This window comes from Meleagris gallopavo, chromosome 5 (genome assembly GCF_000146605.3).
Source record: "Meleagris gallopavo isolate NT-WF06-2002-E0010 breed Aviagen turkey brand Nicholas breeding stock chromosome 5, Turkey_5.1, whole genome shotgun sequence".
NCBI lineage: Eukaryota > Metazoa > Chordata > Aves > Galliformes > Phasianidae > Meleagris > Meleagris gallopavo.
This window is the reverse complement of record NC_015015.2, coordinates 54,473,846-54,492,618: the sequence shown is the minus strand read 5'-3', so window position 1 is coordinate 54,492,618 and position 18,773 is coordinate 54,473,846. Positions and strand designations below refer to the sequence as shown.

The following is an 18,773-nucleotide window of genomic DNA, read 5'->3' as shown; positions in this document are numbered from 1 at the left end:
GCTGTGGCTCGGCGCTCTGCAGGACAGCGCCGCTGCCTTTGGCCGCGTGGAGCTCTGCGCTCAGCTGCTGGGCGCCTGCTGCCAGGATAACGGGCTGTGCCGCGGGTTTGCTCAGTAATACCTTCTCTTCTTCAGTACGACCTGTCGGCCTCCACCTTTTCTCCCGATGGCAGAGTGTTCCAGGTTGAATACGCGATGAAGGCGGTGGAGAACAGCAGGTAGGACGCGGCTGCGTTGCTCTTTGCTGGATGGCCTCTTTCAAAGCAGCTGGTGGCTTTGCGGGTGGAACTCATTGAGCGGCGGTGTCCCTGCCCTCAGTTTGGGAGGCTTCTAATAGGGTAAAAACGGTGTGATGGCTCCTGCCTGCTTTGTTGTGGAGGACGCAAAGCAAGGCTGTAAGCTTACCCTGTGTGATAAGGTAATAAGTCACAGGCCGTGGGACAAGGCTGGACTGCAGACGTCGTTAGTATGTGTGAAGTGCTGAGCTGCTGAGGGAGCAGAGCTGTCAGAGTACCTAAAAACTCGTTTTGTGGGTGTGAATTGAGGCACTGAAAGGCTGAGGTGCTCAGAAAATCTGTTCTCATGTTGGTGTGTTTCAGGTCAGGGCACTGCAGTGGCAGTGGCTCTGCAGTTCCTACAAACACTGTATGTGTTCTGTTTCTCAGTTCTTTGGGTAAGGGCTCCTCAGTCTCTGTCACCTTTGAAAATATGTTTATTTGCTTACTCTGTGCCCCGCTTTGTTTTCTTTAGGCACAAAGTGGAGCGTTGTAACAGACCTACTTGGGTGGAAATTATGTCATTGTGTCACTTGATCACTGGTTGTCAACCCTGCCCACATGGGGCTGGAGCTCAGTGACCTTAAAATTTCCTTCCAACCTAAGCCACTCGATGATTCTATCCAGTATTTTATTAATTCTTTGTTACTTATCTTCACAGTTCTATTCTGTGTAAGAGGAATTTCCTTTTGTCTTGTCTTTCAGTACAGCAATTGGGATCAGATGTAAAGATGGTGTTGTCTTTGGTGTAGAAAAACTCGTTCTGTCCAAGCTGTATGAAGAGGGTTCCAATAAACGCCTCTTCAACGTCGATCGGCACGTTGGAATGGTGAGGTGCTCTTAATTCTTCTTGGAAGGGGGCTTCCTATTCCAAAGTGAAAATGCATAGAGCTCAGAATCAATAATAAAGAGATTGTGGAAGCTACGTTAGGCTTTCTGTGTATGTAGAAATGCCAGTGGGTTCTGTTTTTTCTTTTTTTTTTTTCTTGGACAATTTTCTTGCAGTTCTTGATTGCATACACACGCAGAATTCCAGACTTAAAACAGAAGATCATGTTTTGAAGCTGTTTAAAACTTCCTGGGAGCTATTCAGATTTTTTTGGTTATTAATTTTCCTAGAAAAAAATTCAACGCTGTGTTAGCATCAAATCAGTTAGCAGGGAGTTGATGGAACTCGTTTGTAAAGACTAAGCCATGTGATTAGATTATAAGCTTTTTATAAGCAACATTTGGACTTGTGATGGCAATTCTCCTTTCAGGCAGTGGCAGGACTGCTGGCAGATGCTCGTTCATTGGCAGACATAGCTAGAGAAGAAGCTTCTAACTTTAGGACTAACTATGGCTATGATATTCCACTGAAGGTAAGAAATTGGCACGGTTCACTTGGAGTTTTTGGCTTTCTTCATCTTGGCGCTGATAACCTCAAGTTATAAATTGTAATTAACTTATTTTTGCAAATAAAGGCCTCCAATTATTTTTCTTTTTCCCCTTAGCATCTTGCAGACAGAGTGGCCATGTACGTGCATGCATACACACTGTACAGTGCTGTCAGACCTTTTGGTTGCAGGTAGGTCTGTGGCAGGGGGCTGGAGATTGATGATCCTTGAGGTCCCATCCAACCTAGGCTGTTCTGTGATTCTGTGACAGGTCTTTCCAGCGCGTGCCTGTTTGCAAAGACCTTTTGTTTCAGAAGTGCTGGAGCTATTTATGTTTCCTAAACCCCTTTTTCAAATTTGGTACTGGTAACTGGGACGTGGAAAGAGGTTCCCCTCTTTTTTTTTTTATTTGTGTGCAAAGCTTTAGGTAAAAAATCCACATATGCTTAAGAGCAAACCAGGCTCTGTGACTGCATGCCTGTCCCTCAGGTTTAAAGCTGAGGAGTTGATGGTGAATCTGTGTCAGTATTGAAAGCAGAACTTGTCTCTGTGATCGTCCCCTAAAGAACAGATAACTGCCATGCAGCTGGAGTACTGAAGGACTATTATGCTGAGGTCTGCTGCTTAGTTACAGTTAAGTAAAATGCTTCTGCAAATTGCAGGTCCTTAGGTGTCACAGTAACACTGAGCCTTCAGACAAACTGCTTACAGTACATGGTAGGGGTTATGAACCAAGGGTGAAGGAATCCTGACTTGATTTAGCTGTCATCGTGTGTGGGTTGGTAGAACAACTGTTTGATTTTGCTTTTTCTCACCCAGTTTCATGTTGGGGTCCTATGATGAAGATGATGGTGCACAGCTGTACATGATCGATCCATCAGGAGTTTCATACGTGAGTTTTTCAGAAACATTTCTGTCTTTAAGTTGCTCTTTTAAAAGTTTCTAATTTGGAAATCAGTAACATGGTGTGTATTTCTTACAAGTAGCACTGTAACACTGTAAGCACATAAAACCTGTTTTTAAAGCTGGTCTCTCAGAAATTTGGGAGTTCATTCCACCTGGCTGTATGCAATGAAAAGTCCCATCCATTGCAGCCCGGAAGGCCAACTGTGTTCTGAGCCCCATTAAAAAAGGGGTGGCCAGCAGGGAGATGGAGGTGATTTTTTCCCTCTACTCGGCTCTTGTGAGGCCTCATCTACAGTGCTGCATCCAGGCCTGGGGCCCCCAGCACAGGAAGGACGTGGAGCTCTTGGAGCGGGTCCAGAGGAGGGCACTGAGATGAGCAGAGGGCTGGAGCACCTCTCCTGTGAGGGAAGGTTGAGGGAACTGGGCTTGTTTAGCTTGGAGAAGGCTTCAGGGAGACATTGTGGCCTTCCAGTACTTGAAGGGAGTGTATAAACAGGAGGGGGAACGGTTGTTTGTGAGGGTGATGGTGATAGGACAAGGGGGAATGGTTTGAAACTGAGACAGGGGGGCTTAGATTAGATATGAGGAGGAAGTTTTTCACCCAGAGGGTGGTGAGGCACTGGAACAGGTTGCCCAAGGAGGCTGTGGATGCCCCATCCCTGCAGGCATTCAAGGCCAGGCTGGATGTGGCTCTGGGCAGCCTGGGCTGCTGGTTGGCGACCTGCACATAGCAGGGGGTTGGAACTGGGTGAGCACTGTGGGCCTTTGCAACCCAGGCCATTCTGTGATTGCCACAGAGGTGTGAGTGTTGCAGTGATACTCCACTCACAAAATGCTGAGGTACAGAGGTTCAGATGAAGGCTGCTAACAGCAATTCAAGGGAGACATTTCTGTTTGTTGTTATATATGAAGTCATACAAACACACTCATCTGCTTTTATTATTTTTCTTTCATTACGTCTAATGTTTCTACTGTTGGAAGTGCTGAGGCTTATATGCTTACACTTCAAAGTATTTTCATGATAGGTGGGATTTTTGTGTTGGTTTTCTCTTTGTACGTGTGTTTGTTATAGAACTTTTCTAATTCCAGTTTCTTTTAATTATAGCAAAAGATCCATTGCAACAAACTGAGCAGACATGTTTCTGCCTGGAGGAACTACTGAGCACTTCTGTCAAGGGTGGCTGGCAGTGCTTAACCTCATAACTTGGGAATCTTGTCTGAGAGAACAGCACCAGTGCTTGCTGTGTATCTGCCTTCTTGTTACAGGAGTGAAGGAGTTCTTTTATGCTGTGTAACAGTAAGAAAAGTAGAGGATGTAGTTTTTCATTCACCTTGCACCTTTTTTGTTTCATTTTTTTAGGGTTACTGGGGGTGTGCCATCGGTAAAGCCAGGCAGGCTGCAAAAACAGAGATTGAAAAACTTCAGGTATGGTGTTTCAGTTTGATTGTGTTGCTTTCAGGACAGATTTTTCTACATTACGTTTTTACCTTTTTGGATGCCTTAAATACACAAAGTACAAGAGAAGCAGAAGTATTTCCTCATAAGTTGTCTTAAATTCTATGGTAGCAGTATTTCTGGCATCTTGACCCTGGGCAATGGGTACTCCATAGCAAGCACACATTTTTAAAAGGGGAAGCATAAACATGCACTCCTTTGTGTACCTGCATACTGTATACTCTGCTTGCACCTTACTTACAGCTTTCATCTACAAACGTACACCACAGCTGTGCCCTGAAAAGCTCAGTTCATCCAGTAAACTTCCAAGGGTAGCTCATTGGTGGTGCTGAAGTATCACAACTGAAAAATTACAAGAGAAGTGAAAAATATTTTAAGTCTCAGTTAATTTAAGTCTTGAATCTGGTCAGATGCTTGAACACCAAATGAAAAGTAGGAATCCTACAAGATCATCTGATCTTAATACTGGAATCTTGGCATCTGAGAAGTCATCATTTCTATTTCCATCCGTGCAAAGTGATACAAAGATACTATGTTGGGTAATGTCTGATTTACCAAAAAATGTTTTCTCTGCAGTTCTTGGATTTTCAGAAACTTTTTATTGCCTAACTTTTTTTTGTAGAGCTGTAGAATTTGTATTCCTTGAACTTCATAGTAGGACCTGTACAGTGCAGTGGATGAGAACAGGGGTGTGCCATACAGCACAGCTGCACTGTTGTGTCACGGCTTGTTTGCAGAATGCCTTCAGTGTGATGTTGTCAGAGCAGTGTGAAGCAAGTGCAGTCTTGTGTGCTGATGCTTCTTGTTAGCTGTGGGCTGGACAGGTTCCAGCTCAGAGCTGATTTTGTTCAGGTGAATTTTTGATCAAATGACAAAACGTAAATGGGAAGAAGACAAATGCAAACGCTTTGGTGGAGTTGATGACTGTTTGTGAGGGTGGACAGTGATAGGACATGGGGGAATGGTTTTAAAATGAGACAGGGGAGGTTTAGGTTGGATATGAGGAGGAAGTTTTTCAGCCAGAGGGTGGTGAGGCACTGGAACAGGTTGCCCAAGGAGGCTGTAGATGCCCCATCCCTGCAGGCATTCAAGGCCAGGCTGGATGTGGCTCTGGGCAGCCTGGGCTGCTGGTTGGCGACCTGCACATAGCAGGGGGTTGGAACTGGATGAGCATTGTGCTCCTTTGCAACCCAGGCCATTCTGCGATTCTAAGCTGATTCTATGATATGGCCTATAGCAGCCTATTGGCTACAGTTCTGTCCTGTGAAACATGACTGTAGATGGGAAGGAAGAGGTGAGAATATCATCATAACCCTAAACCTGTCTGACAGGTACTGCAGTGCAGATGCTGGATGTGGGAGGGGATGCAGTAGGTGAAACCTGCAGATGTCGCTTATCCTGCAAGTGGGGCATACTGCACTGATCACATCTGTTGCATGTCATGCAAACATTTGATATCTTGTGTCATGCGGAGCGTGCTTGAATCTTTTCACGTCTTCTACGGTGCTTCTCACGTTATTTTCAGATACTATTTAAAACTTTTTGATGTATGGACATAATCAAAATTGGTTGGAGTTTGTGTTGAGGGGCATGGCTTAGTGAGAACTATTGGTGATACGTGGATGGTTGGACTGGATGATCTTGAAGGTCTTTTCCAACCTCAGTGATTCTGTGATAATTGTAATCAACTTCTGAGATAATCCATTACGGTATTTCCTATTACTTTCTGCAAAATTAACTGGGATGGGAAAAGAATAATGACAAAAGATAAAGCTTTGTTTTGTGAACGTGCACGACAGGAACAGATCTTTGGGTTTTCCTGTTCCATTACTAACTTTGTGTGTGTAAATACAGTTGTGTTTGTGTGACACAAATTATACTTGTCAGTAGAAGTCAGTGCTGCATTATGGATTGAGTCACAAATGGAAGGGCTGGGGCTACGTGTCTGTTTAGGAAACTTCTTTGAATGCAAATGTGACAGCACATCTACCAACAAGCAGGCATGTTTCATTTTCCTCTGGCCCACTGCTTACTTGGGTGTGTGCCTGACGTGCATAGGAAGTGCTGTCAGACTCAGCATGAACAAAGAACTGCTGTCCTTCGCCAGCTTCTCAACACTAACTTCTACACTATGGCTTTGAAAACTGGTTGAGAATCTGAGATGGTAAACTACGTGGAGCTATTGAGTTCTACTTGGTGTAAAATATGCTGGTCTAATCAATAATGACAGGTATGTTCTTGTGAGTGAAAGATGCATTGTAGAGAATGAATTCCATTGCACTCAGGCTCGTTAGGCACGTCACAGTCACTTGTTTGCTGGCTAAATGCAAAACAGGATGTTCTGTTAAGCTGTGTGTGGTTTCTTGTCTGCAGATGAAGGAAATGACTTGCCGTGACGTTGTTAAAGAGGTTGCGAAAATGTAAGTCTCCAGTGTGCTCCTCCAACTCAGCAAAAATGTGTACTGGTGAGCTTGTTGTGGCTTCAAACTGAAACTGTTCCCTTGACGTTAGGTACCAGGTTTCACTTTTGTAGATGAATGCTCGTGCTGACTCTCGTATGGTGTTCTGTTAATATTTGCCTTGGCAGGGGGCAAATATCGATGGGACGTGCTGCTCAGTACTGAGAAATGACAAAAGATGTGAAAAAGAAGCATTATAATCTTATTGCTCTGTGTTAGAGCTGTGATTTATAGCTGTAGTGAATTAATGCTTGAACTGTCTGAATATGGTCACTGGTTTTCAAGTATATAAAGCTGGTGGTAGATGGGGGAAGCTCTTCAGTGTGTTGACTGTCATTACTGGAATGCTGAGTGCAGTGTACTTACAGGGCAAAACCACATCATTCAGTAAATCATGTACTAGTAAGGGGGGGAAAAAAGATACCAGGAAGGCTTCTGCTAAGGTAGAATATAAGTTGGCTGGTAGTAATCTTGAAAATACTTGAGGGAAGATTGAGGTTAGATGTCAGGAGGAAGTTGTTTGCTATGAGAGTGGTGAGGTGCTGGAACAGCTGCCCAGAGAGGCTGTGGATGCCCCGTCCATCCCTGCAGGTGTTCAAGGCCAGGTTGGATGGGGCCCTGGGCAGCCTGGGCTGCTGTGAGATGTGGAGGTTGGTGGCCCTGCCTGTGGTGGGGGGTTGGAGCTTCATCATCCTTGAGGTCCCTTCCAACCCTGGCCATTCTGTGATCTTTTCAGATAAATACAAGCATCCTTTCAGCTATCTACAATACCTAATGCTTGCAGGGATACTTCTGCACTTGTCACAAATCTAATAATATGCAGCTGCAGAAATAATCTTCAGCCTTTTATGGCTGTTCCTTGGAGGTTATAAAGAAGTAATAAATGTTTCCATCAATGGTGTTGCAGCATGCGAGTTTATTTATGAGCTGTGTCAGAGGCTATCATGTTAGTGCTGAAGGAAAGAATGTGTGGGCTCTCTGTTCCTGAAACCTAAAAAGGACCTCAAAACAATTCTGAAACCACAAACGAGGCACAAGCCTTCCATTGCTTGGAGACCCTCTGTTCTTCAATTCAAAAGTTCTCAGCTCAGAACTTAGCAGCAATTCGAGGTAGTTCTGTTATTTTTATAAATCCTAAGCCTAGTCCTGGTATCACTCAGCAAACATTTAAATCATTTCTTAATCCTAAAACTATGGCCAGGAGCTATTACAAGCTCTTGAAGAAATCATATTGTTGCTGAAAAGCCTGTAAACAGCTTAGCACTTCGCAAAGACCTGTAGATGGACTTAATCATCACCAAGTCTAGTCTTAACCGTGACAGAGTATGCATACAGTGTTTGTTTCACAATACCTTTATCAAACATGAATGAAAAGCATCTGCTTTTTCATTGAAGGTATCCTTCCTTCTGCTGTCCCTAAACTTCCTATGCTGGCTAGAAGTAGTTTTGTATATTTCAGCTTTGGTCTTTTTGAAGGAATACCAGCTCATCAAAGAAGGCTGTAAGTTGTAGGCATAGCAGACAGGATGGAGATCTCCATGTTGCAAATTAGAAGATATTATGGTGTTCAGATTCATTCTCAAGTATAAGCTTAAGTAAGATTTACAGGGGAAATGCAGGGTGTTCCTGCTGTAAAGGTGATGTTCTGCATAGGGTTATTCAGCATCTCACCTAGATGGGTAACTTGCATCTCATCTGTAATTATGCAATACCCTGTTTTAGTAATGCTTAACTCCACAGTATTCTCTGATGTTGTCTTTTTCTCTTGGAATGGGATGAACACAAAGGAGAGATTGAAGAGAAAGCAGGGGGGAAAGCTTCTGTTGCATGTAAGAAATGGCGTTTCAAAAGAGTAAGAAATCTGTGAAAGGAAGAAAGTATATTTTGCCTGTCACCAAATCTGTTCTAACCTGTACCCTCTTTATTCTTTCCAGAATCTACATTGTTCATGACGAAGTAAAGGACAAAGCTTTTGAGTTGGAACTCAGCTGGGTTGGAGAAAGTAATGCATTTCTAAATTTCTGTAAACAGTATAGAAAGCTTCTCACTTTCTGTATTTAAGAGAATGTACAGAAGCAATGTTTTATTATCACACAGTGTTGTGTGAATTCTGTCCAATATGTACTCTTTTTATTTGCAGTAACCAATGGAAAACATGAAATTGTTCCCAAAGACATAAGAGAAGAAGCAGAAAAATATGCCAAGGTAAGGTCTGACATCACTGATGTCATCTCAGTGCTGCTCTCAACAAATCTGGAATAGAATGAAGTAAGGAGCAGGACTGTAGCACTGCAATGACTAGAAAAGTATAGTTACACAAATCACTTGTACCTGGGATATCTTCTGATGAGAGAACTCTGAAGTTCTCTCCATGTAATCCAGAGATAGTTCATTCTTTTAAAAACAGTGCAAGGCAGCAGGTTTGCCCATCTCATTTCTCTTCAGAAATGAATGTATGAACTCTTCAGTAGTTACATAACGTGATTTGCTGCATTTCCCATTCACTTAACTAAAATACCTTTTATAAAGGCAACCACCTGGAGAAAGCTGCTCCTCCAGCATCTGCCAGCTTTGCATTTAAAAGCAGTAGGGATTCTTAACAGAATTGAATTCTTCAGGAGAAACCAGGCCTGCTGAATAGCAGCCTTTGTAGATGTGGAATAAACTGTAAAACAACAACAAAACTCCCTTTTTTAATTAAACTTTTTTTTCTAAATAGGAATCTTTGAAAGAGGAGGATGAATCAGATGATGAAAATATGTAACACATTGTTACTTCAAGACAAGTTTGACTTAGTACAGGTTTGTTTATAATGTATTAACCATGAGATGCTCCTATGTACTGCTGGAGGAAACTAAGTGACCAACTTGCACTAATAAATTTTCCATTTTACTGTCTGTTAGCTTTTATTTCAAAGTAAGAATGCATCTGTAGTATGTATCAAAACGGTCATTAAGATGGGAAGATGTGATCATGCTGGTGTAGCTGCTGCTTACCACAGCAGAACTTTTGAACCTGGCCAGACACAGGAAGGGCAGCTGCTTAGGGATCTTACAGGTCTCTTGTTGACAGCTGTTCCTGTTAACCAGCCAGTGTCCTTCTTCTCAGTTATCAAGGCAGCAGCTTCCAATTCTTGGCAGAGGAGAAAACCAGCTCCTTTACAACTTGAGATGCTATCAGTTTAGGTGACACACGCAGCTGACAACTTCAGCCAGCCTCCAGGAAAACACTTTAATTTGGAGTATTAAGCCCAAAGTGGGACTAATGAAAAGTAATTCCTTGTGTTAACTTGCAGAGCTGAACTATTTACTTTTTGCTGTTTTGTTCCAGTTATATAACTTAACAGATCTCAGCTTTACATTTATTAACAACTTCTCCACTGTAGTTCTGCAAATCAGTTCTGAATCCATTGTTGGCCTTCCTAGGAGCTAAAAATAATCTCTCATGGTTTCTCTTCCTTGTTCTTAGGAAAATAGACAGCATTTAGCCTAAGAAGTCACTTAAAAATCTTGAAACAGAAGGTACCAAATTCATCTGCTTACCATTTCAAAACTCAAAACAGAGGTCATGTGCACATACCTAAAATTCTAATGGTCATCTTTAGTCTGAAATGCATGCTTTCCTAACAAATCAAATGCTTCAGTAATACATACTGTTAGCAATGACCAGCCCTTTAAGAAAAGAAAACCTCCCTTCCTTTAGTTTTAATAGTTTTTGTTCTTTTAAAAAGCTTCCACAGTCTCTTTTCTAATGGCATTATAGGATACAGGCTCTGTTTCTTTTTGGTGGCAAGGTAAAGGAAGTGGAGACAGATGGTTCTGTGTCAGTGCTTAATGACAGTCTCAGGCTTAAGCCTGGGCTAGAGTCAAGCCACATGGAACCCTTGCCTTTCCAGCTTAGCACAGCTGTCAAATTGCTACAACTCTACCAGGTCTCCCTGAAGTAAGATTAATCATGACTGATGAACAGCTTCCTTGAGTGCTGTCTCCTGAGGCAACAGTATAGTGATATATGAACCTGAACCTGAGTCAGGCTTTAGTTTTGTGTTGCATTCAGTCTGAATTTACTACTGAACCTTACTGCCAGTTTGGCTCTTCTAAGCCGGTGAAATCTGGTCAGTAAACTTATCTCAGCCTGAAGCATGTGCTGAGGACTGCTCTTCCACTTGCTTTAATGCAACAACATGACTCCCTGATTGTAAACCTGAAACCTTACTGATAAGCTGTAAGTGAAAATAAAGAGCTATCCCTACAAGCAGCTGCACCTTTCTAATCCTTTCAGAGCCATTTAGGACTGGGTACAGGAAGTGTAACAGTCTTACAAGTCATGTTATTGGGTTAAGAGAGAAGGGCAAGTCTAGCTGTAATTACAGATACTTCCTTACCCTTCAGGCTTAAACAGTGTCTAGGAGTCAAACTTAAAAGCTCAACAGCTGACCAGGTACCTGAAAGCTTCCATCAGATTCCTGTAGCTTCACACCCAGGGCATGGCTGACAAAGTAGATGTGCAAAGAGGAAGGCCTGGAAGAGCTGTTACCCAAGGCAGAGTAGCCACATGCTCCCATCTTTAAACATGCCAGGTGACTGGGGCAGCCAAATCAATGCCCCTGTTCAGAGCTGATTGGAACAGATGCAGGCGCAGTGATAAACTCAACAGACCTAACAGCAGCAGCCTGTAACAGTGGCCACTGAAGACTCCCAGAACCAGCTGAACCAGCAATGCCTTCCTGCAGAAATAAGCTCTCAAGCCCCTTCTCTGAAGAAGGGAGCTTCTATGGTTGGCCTGGAAATGGTTGTTTTTAAGTTGAGTTTAACAGTGAAATGCAAGAGTACACTGGAAGGACAATGAACATGCCCTCAGTAAGGCAGAAGATATCTGAATCTGACTGCAGCAAGAGGTCATTCTTAACATTCATTTTTATTGTTCCTGACAAGAGTACTGGGAGGTTTTAGTTTTGAAGATACTAGAAAGGCATAATTAGCCCACACCATGGCAGCATTTCTTGCTTCAGGCTTACCAAGTAACCTACTTAGTTGGGCTCTGGCCATTTATGGGAATACATAATAGAACAGAAAGTCACATACCCACTTGGAATGCACAACTGCAGTTCTTGCTGTGCTGGAACACAACTTCAAAGTATTAAAGGCAAATACCATTGCTTGAGATCTAAGTTCATGCTCTAATGGAACACTAGAGGAAAGCTGGTCTATACAATTGTTTATCTCTTAGCTTAAAGTCATCCTTCCACCACAGAAAGGGTTAGAAATGCACAGATCCAACAAAGAAGGGTAGAATGCACATGAAAATCCTTTTTCTCTATGTCTCACTCACCCACTGATAGCTGTTCAGCAGCTGATGAATCACTGCTGCTGTGATGTACAGCTAGGTATGTCACAGTCCCTGTTACAATTAGTCACTATGTCCACACAGAGGTGGTGTTCTAGAAAATTAAGGGGACTAAGGTGAGCCTCAGGTGCCAAACTTAAATGTAAACTAGGTATGGGAGTATGCTTATCTCCATGACTGATTTTAGGACTTGCAGATCTGCTTGCAGCATTCAAAAAACAAATCACATTTGAACTGCAGCAGAGTAATCCATTTTCATGGACTGCACTGTTTGTACAAGATTTTGGATAACATCTTCATTCAAAGTTTTGTTACTACTGATTAAATTATTTTAAGGTTGAGCTGTTGGAATATCACAGAAACAACCCACGTGTAAAGTTTCTGTATGACAGATAAACATAAGGATAGCTCCACAATAAATACTACTCATCTGTAGTTGGTGCTGACTCAGAAAGGAAGCAGTTCAAACAATTAATTCCAAGCAGATCTGAGCTATGCCAGGCATCAGGTCATTTATCACTTCTCATAACCATAAATAGCATGATGGCCTAAGGTTAAACCCCCCCCTTCCCTGCAAGTTCCACTGCCCATGGGGGTACAGTAATAGGTGAGGTGCCATACAGGGCCATACAGCCCTGGTCATCTCTAAGGAAGGGGCTTTGATGTAACTTCACACGATAGCGTTTTTCCTTAACTGTTAGCAACAGAAGGGTACAGAGAACAGTGAACTGCTTAAGATACAGCGTTGAATAATAATCATAACCCAGAACTGAAGAGAAAAATAGGATTTTGAGTGCATAACACCACCAAACACAGCACAGACCATTCTTTCCCCCTCCTCCTCTTTCTGTTGCACACCCCTAAGATGATGACTCGTTTTTACTCTGCACACCAGTTTTTCAAGTTATGTGCAGTAAGGAAGTTACCTTTACCTAACAATTGACAGCTATTTTCAGACATTTACTGCCTCTACCTTTCCCCATTAGATGAGCTTGCCATCCCTTATTTCCAGTGACACAGAGCTGCAGGGAACAGGCTGTAGAAGAGGTAAGGGCGGAGCCTTACTGTCATGCATTTACTAGACACAGTATTTGAGAACACAGGATCTACAACTGAGCTCAAAGTAAGTCTCTCATTTCCAGATGCAGTGCTCTTTCATCTTCACACTGCTATTAAAGGACTCCGAAGCAGTTGTTTAAAAATGGTTCTTAGGATTGCTGTGCAAACCAAAAATGGACAACTAGAATAAAGCAGACAGCAGCCTTGCATAGTTTGTAGTCCAAACACATGCATGTCATCAGATATAGGGAAAAGTTAAATCCTCTGAAGTTTCTCCTACAGGTAGTATAAGAACTACCCACAAAAGATACCGTTTTAATGGACATGGTAAGACAAGCCAAATAAAAGGTTAGATAAAACATGGGGTGGTTTACTTTTGCATAAAATTAGACCACATTTCACGACACGTACAGGCTGCAAGTCCAAAAATCATTCATTCCTCTTTCAACAACAGATTTTGCTAACAGTAGGTTAAGTTATAGTAAATTCACAGAAACCCATACATCCCTAACACACATCCAAAAAAAAAAAAAACCACAACCAAAAAAACAACAGTAATTCCTAAATTAAAGCCAGAAAAAAAATTGAAAGTAAAACACGTCCTTTCTGCAAGATTTTCAGAAGAGCAGGAATCTGCTGCTTTCATTATTTGGAGCAAGACTGAGACACATTAACAGGTTTCAGCAAACACTAAGTGACTTCAACAGCATGCTTACAGAGGAGCACCATGTCAGCTCTCATTCTATGCACACCCACACTCTGCAAAGAGTGCCACTTCCAGAAGCTCTTTTTCCCCCAGATTCATTCCTATATGTTTCAGGAATAGAAGAAACCTGAAATACTGTCTCAGGAAGTGAAGTCAAAGCATAGCCTCATGTGTTCCCACTAGGAAAGTCAGTTTAACAAGCAGCTACATTCCCCAGCCAAATGAGAGTTGAAATGATGCTCTTACACCAGTTTGTCACCCCATTTTGCTGCATGCAAGGAAGAAACTGCTGCCCCCTAATAAAAGATGCCCTTCATAGATTCAGAATAGTTAAAACTTGCTAAGATGACACGTATTTTGTTCTGGAAATCAATAGAACACAGCTTGTAACAGTGGCTCTGTTTGCAGTGCAGCTGTACTAGCAGTACACCACACAGAAGAACTGCAGCTCCTGACAGGAAAAAAAAAAGAACAACCCACATCCCTGAAAATACAAACCTCCTATGAGTGGTGCAGGTTTGCAACTAATTGACTGCTTGGATGTGCTAACACAGTGCCAGCTGCTCAGCTACTTCCCAAGCAGGCAGGGAATTCACTACCTGTAATAACAGCCAGCAAACAAAACACAGAAATAAAAAGTAAGTTTTAAAAGAAGGCTTAAAAGTAGGAAAGAGTTCAGATGCAGTCACCAACTAAGCTGTAAGTTCTTGCTAACGGCACCTGTTTGTAGCTATTAACATTTAAATCAGAAGGCCGAGGGCATTAAAGCCTTCAAAAATAATCAATGCTGATAAACTGCAGTCTTGTTGGCTGAGGCTGAAAATTAACTGTAAGTGACTGAAGTAATTTAGACAAGCAAAAGCCCGAGAAGAACGAACATAACTACTGCCCTCACAAGTTTTCTTTTGCTGAACATCCTTGCTTGCAGAAGTAGTTTTGCTTCCTTGTGCATGGCTGCATGCTAATAGTGACACACACATTGCTTTCAGCAGGCTGTGTCTCTGCCCACATTCAGCTGGGTGATGCTGTTCTACAGCCTGCACCCCTGGCAATCCATGATTTTAATTAACAGCTTATCAGCACTGACAAGCTTGAAAGTGACAGCTGTGCTGGTGGGCAGCCCATGTCCAAAGACTCAGCATCAGCATTAGAACAGTATTTTCTTTCTCTACAAATAGGGAAATATGCACGTTATTAAAATCCAATGTGAGCAAGCCAGTTATCTTAAAAAGCCTGTGTATGTGAAAACATGGCTCTAATCTCTATGCTTTTCCTTCCATGCTTTAAACACAGCTATTTCTGCAAGTATTATAAAGGAAAAAAGCCTTCCAAGATACCAGCAACAGGTAGCATGTGCAAGGACTCTACAGACTGCCCACCAGAAATCACTCAGAACATTAGTTTTAAAACAATAGAAAACCCACTGCTCTGAATCTTCTGACGCAAGTACTGAGAAAATAATACAGCTGAAATTGCTTTTTCGAACAAGAAAAACTCATTTTAGTTCTCCAATTGGCATCAGTGAACACCTTAGATAGGAACAGCATTGGACAGCCATTGAGTTTACACGTACACCTGAGCTGGCATCACAGGTTTCCTGCAGGATAACATAGTGCTGCTGCACTGCTGCTTTCCAGCAGCACGCTGAGGACAGAAGATCTGCACCCACTTCCCCAGTATAGCTGTCACAGCCTCACTGTTGTCATCAAAGGAAATTTGTGGTCATGACAAGTAATACAGGAAATTAAACAGATCTGTAATTAGACCCTTTGCTAGGCAAACTTTTATATGCACATACTTTAACAGAACATGACAAAGTACGCAAAAACTGGCTTTAAAATCCAATGTTTGGTCAACTCAAGCAACAGCACCCTTCCACAGCTGCTCTCATAACAGAAATTCCATACCAGGAAAAATAAAAATAAGTCTCTGAGTACAACTCTCATTATGCCCAACCATGAGAATACCATATCAGTCTTTAAAAAAAAAAAAAAAGAAAAAAGAATGTTTTATGTCTGGAATTAAAAGATGGCATGGCAAATACCAAAACACCTCCCCTGGGCTAACACAGGCTAGGATGAGAGCAGCAGTTCTATCAGCTGAGAACTAAAACTTCTTCCCTCGCGTGAGGCCGCTAATAACAGTTCAGTTCCTGCACATGTCTTGAAGCACACAGAACTGTAGTTAGGAACTGCAGTTGGACTGGATGTCATCTATTCAGTAAGAGGAGGACTGCTCCTCCCTGGAGGTCTCCCAAAAGCTCCACCAAGAGCTACTCAGACAAGCTAAGCATGCATCATCATTTCAGTCATGTTAGTGGAAGAAGCAACTACAGAGTGAGCACTACTGCTGTGTGCAGAGCTAACAGAAAACTTGGCTGTCCTCAGGATAAATATTCTGGATGCGGCTCTGTGCAGCCTGGTCAGTTGGTCAGTGACACTGCACATAGCAGGGGGTTGAAACTAGATGAGCATTGTGGTCTTTTTCAACCCAGGCCATTCTATGACTCTATGAAATATCCATGCATTACTACACTGCTGCAACACATACCCATACCTGCTTTACAAAGCTATTAGTAAATTCAGGGAATAAAAAGCACTAATTCAGGTTTCTTAAGGGTTGCTGCATTTTCTCCAGCAACGCTCCAGGAAGTGCCAGAAGCAGCATGCACAGTTACATTTGAATAACCGCATCCATTTTTCTGAACACAAAGACTGGAATATGATGACAGTGCTGGGGGAAGTAAGAAATAAGCAGGGATGCTTTTTGTTTGTTTTTTAAATACACACTTTTTATAGCTACCTCTATTTGTATGTAAATAAGAAAATACGAAGGAACTTACTGCTGAGAGTCAGCAGTAAAGCACTAATAAGAAAGAAGGTCTAACCTTTCATTTTTATAATCTTGCTGCTACTGACCAACTTTCTGTTGCCAACTTTACATTTCCTGTATACTGGAGTACTAAAGACTTCACAACCACCTGACACACTGCTATGAACAGACTGCAAAGAGTGAGATAATAAAGTTCCATGGCAAGCACAGACCTGATGTTCATCTATATGGAAACAGCAGTTCCGTGCAGACAGATTCTGCATGCAGATGTTTGCTCAGCCACCACTGGAAATATACTGCATATTTACTGACAGAACATAAACAGCAAGGGGAAGAATATCTGAAGAGGCTGAAGTAAACACTAAAAACAGGAAATAAAAGAAGCATGAAGTCTCCTGAACTTCTGAAGTCTGACAAAGTAACAGTATTTTATTATACACAGAGCTCCATGTTAGGACAAGAACTGCAGTTTTTAATATTCAGTAATGAGACAAACTGGAACGTTAGTTTTGCAAAGATAACAAAGTAGCTCATGATAGAGCAGCTCCCAACAGGAAATTCTGCTACTCATCTTTTCCACTCATGACAAACTTTTCCCTGTAGGAGATCACATTCTGAAGGAAGAAGCACAACTGCAAGGACCTGATACAGACAAGCTGCATTTAATGCCCAGAGAAATTTAACACTGACATGCAATGTTTTAGTATCAGAGTGCAACCCTGAGTTCTGAAGTTCACATTTCAATGAAAAGTTATTTTAAACCAAAATTAGAAGTAGTGCCTGGCTTGCCAAGAGTTCAGCTTTTTCATTCCATTACAGCAAACGTCATGCCCAAGTTGTATGTGAATGTTTACGCTACTCGGTGTGCTGCTTAGCTTGACATTCTTAAGCACTTTAAATGCCATAAAAGAACAAGTCACCTCTCCTGCTGACTTACTATGCAGAAAAAAAAGTAATCCTTTTGCTCATAGTAGTTAGATGAGTGATGTGCCAAGAGCATCCTGTGCCAAGAACAGCTACGCCCAGATGGACAGAATTTTTCTGCTAGAAATCAGAAACAAGACTGATTAGTTTTGTCAGGAACTCTTGTTTATTGAGTGGAACTCTATTTTACAGAGGTGCAAACTGTGCCTCCAAAAATCATAGAATTAGATTCATAGATTCAACTATTACATCCCACAGAGATACTATAACTTCACATTCAAAGCAAGCTTTCTAAAGTTTTGAAGAGGAGCTACGAGATACAGTTTAGTGGCTTGTGGTAGCAAGGATAATGGGAGGACCGTTGGACTAGATGATCTCGTAGGTCCTTTCCAACCTTGTGATTCTATGATTCTAAGTTTTATTAACTTACTTTACTAACTTTAGTGTATTCTAAACAATTTCTTCTTCAGTTTATCCACTGCTATCAACTACAACACAGTTATGTCAGTATTCAAACAAGCTCCCTAAACCTTTATATATATACATATATGCACACACACATACACATTATACACATCCTTATATTTACAGAGGAGATCCAAAAGCCAGAACACCACAGCTGTGTTCACTTCCAAACATGTTAGAAGTGTCCTGTCATCAACAGTGAGATTACTGGCACGCATAAGCTGTAGTAAAGCTAATCTATGCTATTGCCTCCATAAAATCCCCACAACCCTCCCTTTGCACTTCCTAAAACATCAAATTTAATCAAAAAGAACACGGGTTTGAAGCGAGGTTTAACTTACAAACCAAGGTAGCTCCTTATTGCTTTCAAAAACTTCAAAACCAGATCCACAGGTCCTTTCAATGCAACGATAGACAAATGAAAAATACATTTTGTAGCTGAAAACGAGCTGCTGAAATCAGGTTCTCATTACTTGGAGAAAAAATAAGGAAGCTGCACAGAGCTTAAACACAGATTAAGGTTTAGGTAAGAAGCCAAGAAGCAAAACCGCAGCTGAAGCCCCCAGATGGCTTCATCACAGCATCAGCGCTGCCTGCGAGCAATGAGAGCCTCCGAGCCCACCGAACAGCGCAGCTCCACAGCAGGGCCGGGGCCTCTCCGCCTTCCACTGCGGGCTGATAGACCGAGCTATCCCCAGCAGTCCCTACCTGACGCCTCAGCGCCTTCCCGGCCCGAGCGGTTCCGCCGAGCTCCGCCAGAGGGACCCTCCGTGACCGCTTCACTTCCGGGGCCGGCCGGGCGCGCTCCGCCATCGCGGCCGAGCGGGAGTGACCGTCACCGCCATCACTCGAAGGGCCGGGAAAGCGAAACGTCGCGCTGTCTCTTCAGAGCGCTGGAAAAGGCTCGCCGCCGCCGGGCTCGCCGCCTACAGTGAGGGTGTAGAGCTCGAGCCCCGCCGCTCCCCACCC

The 18,773-nt window shown here is 42.5% G+C and overlaps 1 protein-coding gene across 1 annotated transcript; it reads left to right on the top strand.

The window, feature by feature from the left end:
* Window positions 1–93: 93 nt before the first annotated feature.
* Window positions 94–9,369, top strand: PSMA3 (proteasome 20S subunit alpha 3; the record flags this gene model as incomplete). The annotated part of the gene is made up of 10 exons (XM_010712086.2): window positions 94–218; window positions 981–1,104; window positions 1,535–1,636; window positions 1,769–1,842; window positions 2,471–2,543; window positions 3,918–3,983; window positions 6,387–6,433; window positions 8,407–8,474; window positions 8,613–8,677; window positions 9,192–9,369. Coding segments are annotated over 10 exons (789 nt in total), but the record flags the coding sequence as incomplete, so codon positions are not given.
* Window positions 9,370–18,773: the final 9,404 nt, after the last annotated feature.